The 16,138-nt window shown below is 41.7% G+C and overlaps 1 protein-coding gene across 8 annotated transcripts in view; it reads left to right on the top strand.

Moving 5' to 3' along the window:
- Positions 1-16,138, top strand: part of Fmnl2 (formin like 2) — a 323,333-nt gene that overhangs the window by 245,344 nt on the left and 61,851 nt on the right. For all 8 annotated transcript variants that reach the window (XM_045147180.1, XM_045147184.1, XM_045147176.1 and 5 more), the window contains exons 7-9: positions 8,921-9,029; positions 13,487-13,563; positions 15,117-15,210. In XM_045147180.1, coding sequence (XP_045003115.1) covers positions 8,921-9,029; positions 13,487-13,563; positions 15,117-15,210 — 280 coding nt within the window. The remainder of the gene's footprint in view (positions 1-8,920; positions 9,030-13,486; positions 13,564-15,116; positions 15,211-16,138) is intronic.

Genomic DNA, 16,138 nt, shown 5'->3' with positions numbered 1-16,138 from the left:
GGGCTGAAAGACTTTGCACTCAAGTGTCTTTAACCACTGAGCAATCTCCTCAGATCTAAGTGTTTGGTTTAGATCTTAATCCATTTTTGTAATCTTTTTTCTATATTGACAGAGGTTGTAAATTCTCACTGTAGTTCTTCTAAGATGGAATATCATCTTTGAATGCTAAAGCAGCATCTATGGTTTTAGTTTAGGGCTTAGGAAGGTACAAGTTGATAGAAAGCCTGCCAGCCTGGATTTGATTCCCTAGTACCTATAAAGCCAGATGCACAAAGTGGTACATGCATCTGGAGTTTGTTTGCAAGGGCAAGAGGCTCTGGCATACCTATGCACACGCATGCACACACTCTCTCAACAATTGTTTCAAAAAAAGAAATACTGCTCTCTCATTTTTTCTACAAGTGGCAGGTGCTCAAGTAAAGGGACACAGGAGATGTTCTGACTTCTGGGATATTCCTGAGTGGTATACAGGCTTCTAGAGCCCCAACGGCTCTCAGGCTGATATTAGGCACCATCCATCCATGGTACATCTGTATCTCATTCTCTCTTCTCAGTTAGCAGTGGTAGTTGTTTCTCTCAGCCCTCTCAGGAAATCTGCTGCAAGTCACCAGGGGTGTTGCTGGTGGTCCCTGTTTAGTTCCAGGTTCTTGGCATCTTACTTGAGGAATCCAATAAAGGCACACACCAGTATCAAAGCAGTAAGAAATTTTATTAAGAGCAAAGTGATGGTGAAGGCTTAAGGTACACTGCCAACAAGGCAGTGGGACACTTGAGAATAGAGAGAGTTCATGGGCACCAGAAAGTGGTCTGGGCCCTTTCTTTATAGGACTTTTTTGGGGGGAGATGGATCAGTTGCTAGGGGAGTAGTTTGAGTGATTCTCTTGTTTGATTGAGAGATTTGGGTTGGGTTACATAACATTTTTTTTCTATTGTGAATATTCCTTCCTAAGATGCATCTAATTTTAATCATATGTATGTGTACTTATATGCAGGCATAAGATGGTAGCTATGGGTTTCTCCTTAAAAAATTCATGTAGAGAACAGTTTGCCTTACTCTGCATACATTCACAGCCAGTCCAGGCTGGAGGTTCACTGCTGTTCCAATCCTGGATCTAAGAACATATTTGAATAGGAACTGACCCCCAGTGCTTGCTAAGAAATAACTAGATTGTTTGGAGCAGGATATACAAGCAGATTAGTACACATTGAGGTCCAGGTTCCCAGCAGATTTCCAGCTACCTTGTTGAGGACAAGGGAGTGTTTACTGCTCAAGATAGACAATGTCCTAGGTGGCTAAACTATTTCCCTTTGAGCACCTGTCGGGGAGGGTTGTTCCAGGACCTCTTCAACTGCCCTCGCTTGAAAGCATGGTTATGCTTTATAATGGACAGGTGTGCAGAAAAAAAAAAAAAAAACAGTCTCTAAATGGCTGTTACAGGATACTCATGAAAATGGTTGAGGAAGGCCTCTGAAAATGCTGTCATCCATAAGAATAACGAGAGCGAAAAAAAAAAAAGAGTAGAATTTCACAGCTTTAGATATTAAGTAAAATCCTGAAACAATATCTGGCCAACCCTGTTCAGGAAAAAACAACTGGGTCTCAGGAAGCTTTGCACCATTTTAGCAGCTGGACTCCTTTCTTCGTGCACAGTAGCCTTGAAAACCAGGAGCCACAGCCTGGCAGCTACTGGAGGAGTGCAGCTTGAGTACCCTCTAGGGCCCCTCTCCTCCTGCACCCCCACCCCACTGCCTTCTCTCGCTTCTCTATAAAGAAGGGCTGAGGGCAGCCCACTGCCAGAGAAGCTGATTTCAATGGATCATGCACCATTAGCTGTTGACAGAGCCTGGGATCACGTGGCGTGCTACTTGGGGCAGGACCGAGGAAACCACTAGGGACCTGTTCTAAATACCTGCTGTGAATCAGAGGAACAGTTTCTGATCTTGTTCTGCTCAGATAGTCTGTTTTACTTGAAGCGTCACAGTACCTTCAGGAACACAGTGCTTTTTAGCAACCGGTTTTGTTTTAGGTATTTCTGTAGCATAATTAACATGCTAAAGATAATAGTTCAGAAGCATCCTATCAAGCCACCCACTGAATCCCTGTAAGCTTATTATTGTGGAAGGTTTATGCTAATAGTTAACTAGGATGGCTACTGCTTATGCAGGAAGCTGCTTTAGCTTGAATGGTTGTGAAGTACAGTCAGGTATAAGTTGCCTTATCTGTCCTTTCAAAGGCAGCGTATTTAATTTAACATGATGATAAAACAGTACTTGGCTGTTAATGCTAGTTTCTTTTTCTTTTAAAATTTTTATTTGTGTATGAGAGAGAGAGAGAGAGAGAGAGAGAGAGAGAGAGAGAGAGAGAGAGAGAGAGAGAGAGAAGGAAGGAAGGAAGGAAGGAAGGAAGGAAGGAAGGAAGGAAGGAAGGAAGGAAGGAAGGAAGGAAGGAAGGAAAGGGTGCTCCAGGACCTCTAGCCACTGTAATGAACTCCAGACACATGTGCTGGCTTACATGGTTACTGGGGATTGAACCTGGGTTATAAGGCTTTGCAGGCAAATGCCTTAACTACTAAGCCATTCCCCCAGCCCTCTTCCTTCCTTTCCTTATTTCTTTTTTTGGTTTTTCAGAGTATAGTTGTTTGCTGTTCCTGTTTGTCCTCTTCCTTTTCCTTCTCCTCCTCTTCCTCCCTTCCTCCCTTCCTCCCCCTTAAAGGTGACTGGTTGTTGCTATAGAGCCCAGGCTACCTTCAAAGTCATCATCTTCTTGCCACATCTTTTTGTGGGCTAGAAGCCCAAGCATGTGCCGCTGTGTCTGGCTGATGATTGATTTTGTCTTTAAATATTTTAACTTACTCATTTGAGGAAAGAGAAGAGAGAGTGGGAGAAAATGGGCATGATGGGGTCTCCTGTCACTGCAAACAAATTCCAGATGCATGTGCCATCTTTGTGCATCTAGCTTTATGTGGGTATTGGGAATCACTCAGGCCATTAGGCTTTGCAAGCAAGTGCTTTTAAGAGCTAAGCCATCTCTCCAGCACTGATTGAGTTTTTAACTCGTGTCAGATTACCACTGAGATAGTCTACCCTTAGGTGACTCATTGTGCCATGTCCATGGCAGTTTTGTGTAATAATCAGTTACCTTGTCCTTTCTCTGTGCAAACTGTTGACCACTGTATTCCACCCTTTTGACACCCAAGGAGACACTTGTAATTCCAGGAAAAGAGATTTTCAAAGCTGAGGTTTTTTGCTGATATTCTCTGCTTTTGCCCATAGCTATTGTGGTATGGTGTAGTCTTCTCACAGAAACCTATACATCTGCCCCATCTGGGTCGATCTGGACCAGCTGTCCATGTGCAGAGGCCTATAGGTGACAACCTGTAGAGTGAGTGGGGTGGGAAGAACATTATGATCCTAATATCTAGTTTACTCTCTGCCTCTAAATGGATTGAAACCTAGACCATATTTTTAGGTGGCACATGCCTTTAATCACAGCATTCAGGAGGCAGAGGTAGTATCTCTGTGAGTTTGAGACCATCCTGAGACTACATACTGAATTCCAGGTCAACCTGGGGTAGAGAGACTCTACTTCACAAAACCAAAAATAAATAAATAACATAGTTTTGGGTTTTTGAGGTCACACTCTAGCCCAGACTGACCTAGAACTTATTCTGTTGCCCACATGAGTTTCTACCTAGTAAATCATGTATGAGGTGTAAGATTGAAGCAGAAAACCTTGTATACCAAGTGGATTGACAGTTTCTGTAGGACTTTCCCAGTTGCTGCTGCTGGGGGCAAGCTAGCCCCAGTCGTGGGTAGCAGAATATTTAGGGCAAGATGTGACACCAGCATGGGACTGAGGTGGGAACACTGGGGATGATGGTACTATCCAGCCTCCACAGATGGCTGTAGGAGAGTCTTTACCATATGATAGCCTGGTAGATTGCTGGAGGGTCTGTTGGTGAGAAGCAACTGGTAGGAGGTAATTGCCCTAAATCCCAGGGAGGAGACCCGGGGTCTGGTCTGGCCTCATCTATTCCTTGCCATGTGGGTGGATATAATTCCTTTGAGCTTCAGTTTTGTTACCTGCATGAAGAAAGGCTCAGAGTTAATGACACAGATTTTCTTGTTCTGTCCATGGCATGGTTTTGTTATTATGGGCTATACTACTGGGCTTTAAACTTTTGTCATGCTAGCCCAGTGTGGTGGCGCACGCCTTTAATCCCAGCACTTGGGAGGCAAAGGTAGGACAGTTGCTGTGAGTTTGAGGCCACCCTGAGATTATATAGTGAATTCCAGGTCAACCTGGACCAGACAGAGACCTTACCTCAAAAAAAAAACAAACCAAAATAAATAAATAAATAAATAAAAATTTTGTCATGCTATAATTTTAAACACAAATTTTGATATTGCTTTGTATTCTTTTCTACTTTTGTGTAACCTAAAAATTAGAGAACATAACTTTTAAATGAAATACAATGCATTTTGATGAAGTTTAGGTTTATTAAAGAGCATAGAAAATCATGAATGAGCAAAATATTCATTGATTTTATTGGAATTTTATATGCTGTCTATTTTCTAATTTTGAACTTTTTATTTGATATTTTATTTTTCAATTTTTTATTGTGGTACTGTGGTGTTTGAATGTAAAATGGCCCTCCCCCCAGACTCATGTGGTTGAATACTTAATATTTAGTGGTGTTTGGGAAAGTTGTGGAATACTTAGGTGGTAGACTCTTGCTGGAAGAAGTTTGTCACTGGGGTACGTCTTGAGGTTTTACAGCCCAACTATATGCTGAAAATAAACCCTTTCCTGGGCTAGAGAAATGACTTCCAAAAAAATGAAAACTATCCCTCTAAACTATCAAGTGCTCAATAAGTGATTGAGGTGAAAAGGTATAAGATTGGGCTGGAGAGATGGCTTAGCGGTTAAGGCACTTGCCTGTGAAGCCTAAGGATCGAGGTCAAATAAATACATATGAAAACATTAAAAAAGAAAAAAAGAACCCCTTTCCTTCCTTAAGTTGCATCTGGCTGAGAAAGTAACTGATGCAGCACCGAAGATGACGCCCGTGGCATTTCACACGCGCCACAGCACTCAATCCCCATTCTTTAAACTCTTTCAGTATTAACAAATACACATAAGATGTGCCCTACTAAATAGATTTTACATGTTGATCCAGAAAAATACACAGTGTATAAAAGCCCTTTGTGTTACTATACGGTGGATAGAACTAATTTTTGTTGGTTTCTGCATGGTAAAAAATAGTCAGTACTCACATAGCCAGGCTGAACTAAGCATTATGATCTTCTCAAGCTGTGGCTGAAGTTTTTCTTTTTCCTCAACATGTCTTGGTTGATTTTAATCTGTTTTTAAAATATTCTTATTCGTGAGTGTATGAGAAAGATAGCAAGAGAGCGAGCATGCAAGTGAGCGTACATAAGCTTGGCGGAGTCGGGGCCTCTTGGTGCTGTAAAGGAACTCTGGACACGTGTGCCACTTTGTGTGTCTGGCTTTATGTGGGCTCTCAGCCTTTGCCTTTAACTGCTGAGCTATCTCCCCAGCCCAATGTCAATTTTGTAACATTTTAAAATTTTTTTTGGTTTATTTTTATTTATTTGAGAGCAACAGACAGAGAGAGAAAAAGGCAGATAGAGAGAGAGAGAGAATGGGCGTGCCAGGGCCTCCAGCCACTGCAAACAAACTCCAGATGTGTATGCCCTCTTGTGCATCTGGCTAACATGGGTCCTGGGGAACCAGGGTTCTTAGGCTTCACAGGCAAGTGCTTAACCGCTAAGCCATCTCTCCAGCCCAATCTTATACCTTTTCACCTCAATCACTTACTGAGCACTTGATAGTTTACTAAAGGGATAGTTTTCATTTTTTGGAAATTTAAAAAAATATATTTTTATTTATTTGAGAGGGGAGGATGGATGTACCAGGACCTTTAGCCACTGCAAGGAAACTCCAGATCCATATGCCACCATGTGCATCTGGCTTATGTGGGTTCTGGGGAATCAAACCTGAGTCCTTAGGCTTTGTAGGCAAGTGCCTTAACCACTAAACCATCTCTCCAGCCCTAGTTTTCATTTTGGATTGAAAACAAGTTGCAATAATATAAAATGATCTAAAACTAAGTTTAAAGAATAACTTCAAAAGTGCTATGGATGGCTGTGCCTGGTGCTGCACGCCTTTAATCCCAGCACTTGGGAGGCAGAGTAGGAGGATCGCTGTCAGCTCAAAGCCACTCTGAGACTTCACAGAGAATTCCAGGTCAGCCTGGGCTAGAGTGAGATCCTACCTCAAAAATAAACAAACAAAAAGGTATTACAGTATATTACTTTATTAATTGATCCAAATTTTGAGGTGTACTGTAGTAAGTTTCTATGGCTTTCAAGAAATATGTCAGTTATCAAGTTCTGGCTGGAGTTATGGTGAAGGGATATAGTTTACAGTTATATTTTGAGACTTTAAAATTGGCCACACTAACACCAAAATCCAAATTGGTTTCCTCAATGTCAGCTTCTTTGCTTTTTACCTTCAGTGGTGAGGAAAAGCAGATTCCACTGGTGAAATTTTCTTTCCAATTATGACTTAAACTAGAAGTCCTTGAGTAAAAGCCACTTCCTATAACTAGTGAGTACAAGCTAAGGTTTTCATATTCAGGTAGATATAGGCAAGAGACTGATTAATGTGCTTTAAAAACTTTGTTCGGGGGCTGGAGGGATTGCCTAGTGGTTAAGGCCTTTGCCTGCAAAGCCAAAAAACCCAGGTTTGATTCCCCAGGACCCATGTTAGTCAGGTGCACAAGGGGACACACACTTCTGGAGTTTGTTTGCAGTGGCTGGAGGTCCTGGTGTACTTATTCTCATTCTCTTTCCTTTCCTTTTTCCCTCCCTCCCTCTTTCTCTATTAAATAAATAATATTAAAAATTTGCTTGGGATCTGGAGAGATGGCCCAGTGATTAAGGGCACTTGCTTGCAAAGCCTGCTAGCCCTGGTTTGTCCCCAGTACCCATGTAAAGCCAGATACATAAAGTGGCTCATGCATCTAGAATTTGTTTTCAGTGACAAGAGGTCCTAGCATGCCCATGTGTGTGCGTGCTCTCTCTCAAATAAATAAATAAAAATATTTAAAAGATTTGCTTAGATGAAATGAAGGAATTATCCTTTTTGATAGTTTTGGAACAGAAAGTGAAATTTAGAATGGCTGCTTGTCTGAACCATTTTAAACCTTTCATAACAGTTATCATCTGCCCTATATATTTTGGACTTAGAAATTGTTAATACCAATTTTTCCTCTAGATTTAAAAAAATATTCATTTATTTGTAAGTAAAGAGACGGAGGGAGGAGAGAAAATGGGAATGAGAGTGGGCGTGTCAGGGCCTGTAGCCAATGTGAACTCCAGATGCATGTGTTATCTTGTGTATCTGGCTTTATGGGGATACTGGGGAATGAAACTTGGGTCCTTAGGCTTTGCTGGAAAGTGCCTTAATGACTGAACCATCTCTCCAGCTCTACGTTTTTTTAAAATTAGTTCAGGAAGAAAGGGTGTAGGTGATTTTTGTGTAGCATTCTGGCCATTGACTCTTTGAGGATATAGTTGACAATTTATGGAATGTGCTTTTTTATTTCAAGCTTGGATTTGCAGAGATAACCTGCTTGTTTCTACTCTGAGGCAGTAATTTTAAAGTTGATATTGAAGTTTTTGTTGATACCATTTTTACAAGTACTATCTTACGTCCTTGACTATTTGCAAGCTAAGGTAAATCTCCAGCAATGTAGGGTTGATAGATTGGGAAGGTGGTTGCACGTGTATGTGAACATGTGTGCGCATGCACATGGAGGCCAGAGGACTACCTTGAGTCTTACTCTTTAGGTACTGTCGACCTTTGTTAACATTTTTATTTTTATTTATTTATTTTTTTCGAGGTAGGATTTCACTCTAGCTCAGGCTGACCTGGAATTCATGATGTAGCATCAGGGTGGCCTCGAGCTCAGCAATCCTCCCAAGTGCCTCCCAAATGCCTCCTGAGTGCTGGGGTTAAAGGTGTGCGCCACCATGCCCAGCTCTGTCCACCTTTTTTGAGATGGCATCTCTCATTGACCTAGAGCTTACCAATTAGGCTAGACTGGTAAGCCAGGCAGCCCTAGATATCCTCCATTCTCTACCGCCCCAGTGCTGAGATTATAAACATGTGCCCCCATGCCTGGTATTTTTATGTGGGTTCAGGAGATCAAACTCAGGTCCTCATGCTTGAATAGCAAGCCCATTGCTGACTTGGGTATCTCCTCAGCCCTTAATGAAATTATTCCCTATTTTGAAGCATTTTAGTTTTGAAATTTCCCTCTTAAGTTGTACCTGCCAAACCAGATTTGGAGATTAAGCTGTGCAGACATTTATGTAATATTAAGGCTTCCATATACAATATGTCTAGGTGACACTGAAGTAATCCTGTGACTTTGCCTAGGTGGGAACTCTTAGGCAGGGCCTCTTGAAAGCACTAACAGGAAGGTTTGGCTATGATCAGGTCATGTGGCTGGAGGTCAAGGTCCGAGCTAAGTTTCAGTTGCTCACTTGTTTTTAGCAGGTGCGGGTTGCATGTACCACATCTCCAGTCTCCTCTGCAGACTTACCCTGCCCACTGAGTAAGAATGGGAGTGTGACTGCATCTTACACATCTCACATTCATCCGATGCTATGAGTGGGGCTGAGTTACTGCCTCTGGGAATCTGGCCTTGAAGGACGGTGACTGATAGATTTGCACAGGCCTCACCCTCTAGATAGTTTTCATTTGCTGGGGTGCTTTTTACCTTTTTCCTTACTGAGCTGGTTGAAAAGGTAGAGAATGATATCCATCTCTTCATGTGTGTGCCTGTGCTATGCTTTTAAATCAAGTGTTCCTTTTGTTAAATTACAGGTATAATACTTTGCCAAGCAGAAGAACCCTGAAAAACTCAAGATTAGTGAGTAAGAAAGATGATGTTCATGTCTGCATCATGTGTCTACGAGCCATCATGAATTACCAGGTGCGTGTGTGCTTTGGTCCTTCAGAAGAATCTTAATTAACTACACTCAGATATTGTTCTTTTTTTTTTTTTTTTTTTTGGTATTGTGTTTGAAGTAAAGGTTGAAACTTACTGAGATGCTGTTTAAGAAGCTCCCGTTCATTCTAATGCTCGAGATTTAATTTATTGCCCTCATGTTTTGATTAGCATTTATGATTTAGCATGTAGTAATAAACTTTTCTAGATTGCTTGGTAAATGTTTGTGACCACTGTGGATTAAGTAAGCCCCCAGGTTGGATGATAATGATACAACTTTATAATGCTGGGAGTGAGGCACGTGCTACCTATGAGGACCAAGAAAGAAGTTATAACTACTGCCTGTGGGATTCCGTGATTCCTAATCTCTATAACAAGCTCCTGGAATACTCTTAAAAGTACAGATTCCTCCTTCTGGTGCCTGTGAAGTGGGTTGCCCCTCCTGGAGAAATAGTGTAATGTGTGTGTTGGGTTAATCCTAGCAACACAGTGGAAAGAAGAGAGTATGCTATAAGGTGAACTGACAGGACCACAAGTGTAAATAAGTCAACTAAGGTAAGAATTAAGAAAAAACATAGGATTCAATCTAAAAATCTGATTTGATTTCCATAAATTTGGTTGCCACAAGGGTTGTGGATCCAAGTATAAATGAAGACTAGATACACAGGGCGAAGATATTAGCGTTCAGGCCTAACCTAAGAGTTTATGAAGGCAACCCCACACTGCTTCTCTCCCTCAGCCAATTAAAAGTTTAACATGCTTTTCCAGACAGAGGCTTTGATCTGAGTCTGAGAATAGAGTCAATAAGTACCCTTTTCCAGTGAGGAGGAAAAGGAGAAAGGGAGTGGATGTGTAAAATGTGCAGTGTTCTGGACTGTAATGGTGAATGGAGTGGACGCCAGCATTCCCATGGTGCCTTTCATAGGTTTACTGCTTTTAGACCTGTGAATTCACACGAACCTTTTACATCCCAGGGAGGTGATATATTGCCCTCCCCAGTTTTCTTGTGAGGAAACTGAGACACAGTGAAGTCATTTCCCCTGTAGTACATGGCTAGTATTCCGCAGAGGTAAGTTTTGAATTCAGAGTCATTGCTGAGTACTGAAGAAAAAGTTATCAAAAATAGGAATCAGAGGCCAGGGAGATGGCTCAGTCAGTAAAATGCCTGCTGTGCCAGTGAGAGAATCTGAGTTTGGATCCCAGAACCAAGTAAATGCCAGGAGAGCATGGCAGCCCACCTGTAATCCCAGCACTGGGGAGGCAGAGAGAGAAGAATCCCTGGAAATCACTTGGTTTATTAGATTAGTGAACTGATGAGCTGCGAATCCAAGTAGAGAGCCTGTCTCACAAAATAGGGTGGAGACTGATCAAGGAAGATACCCAATGTCAATGTGTGGTCTTCACAGTCATGCATGCATTACATGTACATACACCCTCACACTCATGTATACCCACATACATAGAATATTTGTATACATACTACACATAAATAAACATGCACAAGGAAAATAGGAATAAGAATTCCTGTTACATTCTCATGAAAATTGTATATGCCATTTTAAAGAGGCTAGCTAGGATATTGCAAGTAAGTGAAATCGGTGACCAAACAAGAAAACAGTGGGGAAGAAAGACTCTAGGCAGAGAAAAGGGCAAGTTCCAAGGCCTTGAGAAAGCTCAAGCATTTAAAGGAAGCCTGGTTGGTTAGATCAAGGCTGGAGAGATGGCTCAAGTGGTTAAAGATGCTTGCTTGCAAAGTCTACCAACTTAGGTTCAATTCCCCAGCAAGCGAAGGCAAGCTGGATCTGCATTCATTTGCAGTGACAAGAGACTCTGGCATACACACACACAGGTGTGCATACACACACATGCAAATAAATAAAAAAATATTTAAAAAAAGGAAAGAATGAGTACAAAGTGAAGACAGAAGTAACATAGAGTCCTGATTATGTGAGACTTTCTAGACCAGTGCCAGACATGGGCTTTGTTGTGAGAGGAAAGCCAGAAATGGTTCAGACATAACGTGGCCCTTGTGTTTAGTGAGATCCATGTGGCCTTTGAGTTTAGAATAAGCATTGGGGTGGAGGCAGAGCAAGAGGATATGGACTGTGTTGGGGCGATTGACAGTACTTGAGTGAGTGTTGATGGTACCATAGGAGTGGGATGAGAGGTGTGGTCAGATGCTGGTCCTGTGTGTAATGCAGAGGCCACAGCACTGGCTCTGTGATGGGAGAGACAGAGGGGAGTAGAGGTGGCACCAAGGAGCTCATCTCGGGCCTGTAAGATGGAATTGCTATCTACTTGGATAGGCAAAGCTGCAGGAACATCAAAGTTGAAAAGAGGCACTTAACTTCAATACCTGTTTGATATGCAGATAGTGATCTTAGGTTGGATAGACTAGTTAGTCTAAATGTCAAGGTAGAGGTCTGGGCTAGAGCTTGAAATTTGAGAGTAATGAAGAAATGGTATAGAGCCGGGCATGGTGACGCACGCCTTTAATCCCAGCACTCGGGAGGCAGAGGTAGGAGGATTGCCATGAGTTTGAGGCCACCCTGAGACTCCATAGTGAATTCCAGGTCAGCCTGGGCTAGAGTAGGACCCTACCTCGGGGAAAAAAAAAAAAAAAAAAGGAAAGAAATGGTATAGGAAAACTTGACCCTGAATTAGATCAAGAGGAGTAGAAGAAACAAAAGTTAAGAAGTCCAAAATATGAATCCCGAGACACTCCATTTAAGTGTCAGAGAGAAGAAAAACCAACTAGAGAGCCTAAGAAGTAGCCAGGAGCAAGCCGAGGATGTGTTTCATGTACATGAGGCACCCTCAGCTCTCTGTCTCAGGCTGCAGCTAGTTCCTGCAAGACTGGTGAGGCTAGCCAGCGGCTGTGGTCAACTGCATCTCACTAACCTACTCAAGCTTACAACAGAACTTAACTGTCACATTGATCTTGGTCAGAATGACTTTAGTGGGGTGGTGGGGGATGAAAGGCCTGACAGAGTGCATTCAGGAACACGAAGAGAGGAATGGCAGACTTTTGAGTGTTGGGAGGAGTTTGACAGTTTTGCTTTAAAGGATAGTAGGGAAATGGGGAGGAGTAGCTGGACAGATTATGCACCAAGCAAGGGTTTTGTTACTATTTAAGATACAAATACTTGTATAATATTTTTATATTGGCAGTCATGAATCAGTAGACAAGGAAAAATGATGGGACTTTGTGGGGAACTTCAGAATGTATCATGTTCTTTGTTTGTTTGTTTTTGCCTTTTTTGAGTCTCCTGTATCCCAGGCTGGCCTCAAACTTCCTATGGAGTTAAGACTGGCCTTGAACTCCTGATCCTCCTGCCTGCAAACTTCCAAGTGCTAGAATTACAGGTGTGTACCATCATGCCCACTTTATGTGATAATCTTGAGTAGCTGTGAAGAAATACAGTCAGGGACTCAAGTAAAGGGGGTTAGACTTAGAGAATGGAAGAGTTTATTTTTGGGAAGAGATGAGGAACTGAGTCCAAGACTTAATACAGGTGAATTTGCATGGGTGTGAACTTTTGGAAGTGTTTTTTTTTTTTTTTGACAACTTCCATACTAGAATTTGTTTGTTTATTTGGAACTGTGTCTTGCATGTGAGCCAGACTGGCCTCCAAGGTGTGATCTCCAGTCTCAGACTCTGGGAGGACTTTTTCTCCTTCGCTCATTTCCTCCCTTTCTTCCTCCTTCCCTTCTTTCATTGCATATATATTTTCTCAGTGTAAGAGGAAGTAAGAGCAAAGCTGAGAGTGAGTTTAGAAGACAAGGTATTTCCTCAGCTTAGCTGAATCAAGATCTCTGAGAAACTGACTGAATTAGAGTGAGTTAGAGTTACAGGAGGCTGAATTGTCAGTGGGTGTTGTTTTGCTTGTGGCAGTGCTACAACTTGGACCCAGCAGGGTCTCTTTTATGGGGGGGGTGTAAAAAGCCTGTACTACCAAAATAAATAAGTAGCACCAGTGTGGCACACATCTTTGATTCCAGCAATTGGGAGGCTGAGGTAGGAGGCTCACCTTGAGTTTGAGGCTACACTGAGACTACAAAATGAATTTCAGGTCAGCCTGGGCTAGAGCAAGATCCTACATTAAAACTACCCCACCCTGCCCCAAATAAAACTTGTGTCACTGAATCACATCCTCAGTTCAAATGATTTTTTTTTTTTTTTTTTTTTGCAAGCAGAGAGAGCTAGAAGAGAGACAGATGGAGCGAGAATGGGGCCTCTAGCCACTGCAAACGAATTCCAGACACTTGTGCCCCTTGTGCATCTGCCTTACATGGGTCCTGGGGAATCAAACTTGGCTCCTTTGGCTTCACAGACAAACACCTTAACCACTAAGCCATCTCAACAGCCTCCTCAAGTGTTTTTCAATTAACATTGAAACTTACTTCCTAATGCTTTCCTTTTTTCTCCTTCTTTATTTCAGTATGGTTTCAATATGGTTATGTCTCATCCACATGCTGTCAATGAAATTGCACTAAGCTTGAACAACAAGAATCCCAGGTAAGCATTCTATGGCACCTGCAAGCCTGAATCTTTCTAGGGAAGCAGAGAGCAGTCAGCTTATCACTACTGAATCCACTTAGAATTGCAAAACTTCCGAGTCTGGCTTTCCCACATATGTCCCACTGTAAACTCCTTGGCTGTGGAGATTTTTTTCCCCTGTCAGCCCAGTAACATGTCTGTGTGGGGCAGAGTTGAGTCCCTGGTGACAGCGGTAGTGCTTCACTGTTTTCCTTAAGCCTTCATGCCATTATGACCTGGTTCTTAGCATCTTTGCTACAAAGTTTGATGGACAGGACTTGTTTGCAAGTTTATCTGGGCCCCGGCACCAGATGAGTCTTGATGAAAGTTGGCTACAGCAGTTAATATGAAAATACACCTTCCCTTTATCTATTCTTCTGGCTGCTTTTACATATATAGCATTTCTTTCCGTTTTTTGCCTGCACTTGTCATTTTTCTCATAGACTTTGCATTACTTTGAGTTCTTCTGCATGTCATTTGTATAATTCCTTCTCATTAGATACCTTTCTATAAACTGACTTATCAGAAAACTGTTAAATTAATCAGACACATCTAATTATAAGTCACACCTTTTGATTTGGAATTTTGCACAAACTGTTAATTCCCATTTAAGTATCAGATTTTAGTCTTTCAATTTAACCCTTCTGCAACTTTGCATTTGGCATCTTTAACTGCAGAGCCATCTCCCCAGCTCCCTTTTTGCGGCTTTGCTTGCTGCTCTAGTTTACTGAAGTCCTAAGTACTCTGCTTCTGTGCCCCTGTCTTTCTTTACAGGGAGGTCGTTCAGAGTAGTCTTTGTGAAGCAACTGGGAATACTGTTGATTCCAGAATACAGATGAAATAACTAAATAGTTTTGTGGTGAAGAAATGATGCTGATTCTTTCTTCATGTTCTATTTGCCAACTTAGAATGCATGGCAAGGTTTTTCCTCCAAAACTATTTTAGTTGGAGTTTTATTTTCTTGAGTTATAGAAAACTTTTTTTTTAAACTAATACAATGGTAGCCTGAATTCTTCCACATCTCCTGCATAGGAAGAGGAAATAACAGACACATGTATTTTCATGTGGGGATTTAGTTGCTCCATCTGCCAGGGAGTAGACTTGAAGCATAAAATTGACATTTATACTGATTTCAGTTGATTTAGAATTTCTCATGTTATATTTTAAGTCTAAAATCAGAAAATATTCCACCAGTACCTTTATGCATGTTCCAAGACTCCGTGATGTTTGTAGCTCATCAGTGAAGTACTTCAACTGTATTACAGAAAAAAAGCATGTGACGATTTGGCTGAATGGAGACGTTTTCATCAATAAATATTTGTAGCAATTAATTCACTATTTTAGACAAATCACATATTTAGAAGTCAGGAAAGGTTTCAAAATGTGCTTCAGTATAACTATACTTTAGCCAATGAAGATTTAAAAATACAAAAGTCAATGTTTTATTATTATTGTATTCATCTTAGAAGGAGCAGCTGGCTTACCATGTTTCAGTGACTTGTGTTTTTTTTCTTTTTATCTTGTTTTGACAGAACAAAAGCCCTCGTCTTAGAGCTGTTGGCAGCTGTTTGTCTTGTCAGAGGCGGGCATGAAATTATTTTATCAGCTTTTGATAACTTCAAGGAGGTAGGGTGCATGATAGTTTCAGTAAGAGTGCTCACACAAGCATCTCCTATTTGGACATCTGAACAGAATGCTTTACCTTTTCATTAATTCTACTGACAGAGAAACCATAATGTTAGTTTACATATCTTAAGTGGATGGATCAAGCTTCCTTTGGGTGTCTTATTTCTAGACCAAATTAAAAATCTTTGCAGTCTTCATTCTCCATACATGGTTTTTCATTACAGTTGACACTGTGTAAGTATGGGTAAGTTCTATTGTAAGACCCCCAAAACGAGGACCTCACACTCTGCCTGGATATGGCGACACCCCAAATCACTCACGAGAAGTGGTCTTGATGCAAACTGCAAGAGGATTTTATTCCAAGCGTGCTGGGGCCCACAGTCGTACACCGCACAGGGGTAGAGGACTGCAGAGCCCCAAATGCAGGAATGGGACAGTTTTTATAGGGTTTTTAACAAAGCCTGTGCATTAGACCAATCATTTTTTTAATATCAGGAGCCCGCAGGGTGTGAGCCAGTCAGTTTGTGTCACTCCATAGTTTCTAAGCCAATTAGTTTAATTTGTTCAAGCCCCTTGTGGACCAATCAGTCTCTTATGACCTTGGTGGTCAGCATTTGCGCAGGTCCTTGGGTGGGGGTAGCAGAGTGTGGTATCAGTCTCCTATGACCTTGGAGGTCAACATTTGCTCAGGTCCTTGGGTGGGGGTAGCAGAGTGTGATATCAGTCTCCTATGACCTTGGTGGTCTGAGGCAGGCTGCTACAGCTTATGGTGCAGGCTACTAAGGCTTACAGTGTGGGCTATTAAGGCTTATGGTGCAGGCTATTTACAGAAACCAAATAAGTGGTTTACTTCATTACTCATTTCTCATCCTTGAGGGCCATCTCATGCCATTTTTACCTAGTTTTATATTAGGAGCAGGCTCTGATA

The sequence above is a fragment of the Jaculus jaculus genome, chromosome 4 (assembly GCF_020740685.1).
Source record: "Jaculus jaculus isolate mJacJac1 chromosome 4, mJacJac1.mat.Y.cur, whole genome shotgun sequence".
In the NCBI taxonomy this organism is placed as follows: domain Eukaryota; kingdom Metazoa; phylum Chordata; class Mammalia; order Rodentia; family Dipodidae; genus Jaculus; species Jaculus jaculus.
Note: the sequence above shows the minus strand (reverse complement) of the source record. Positions and strands in the feature narration are given on the sequence as shown.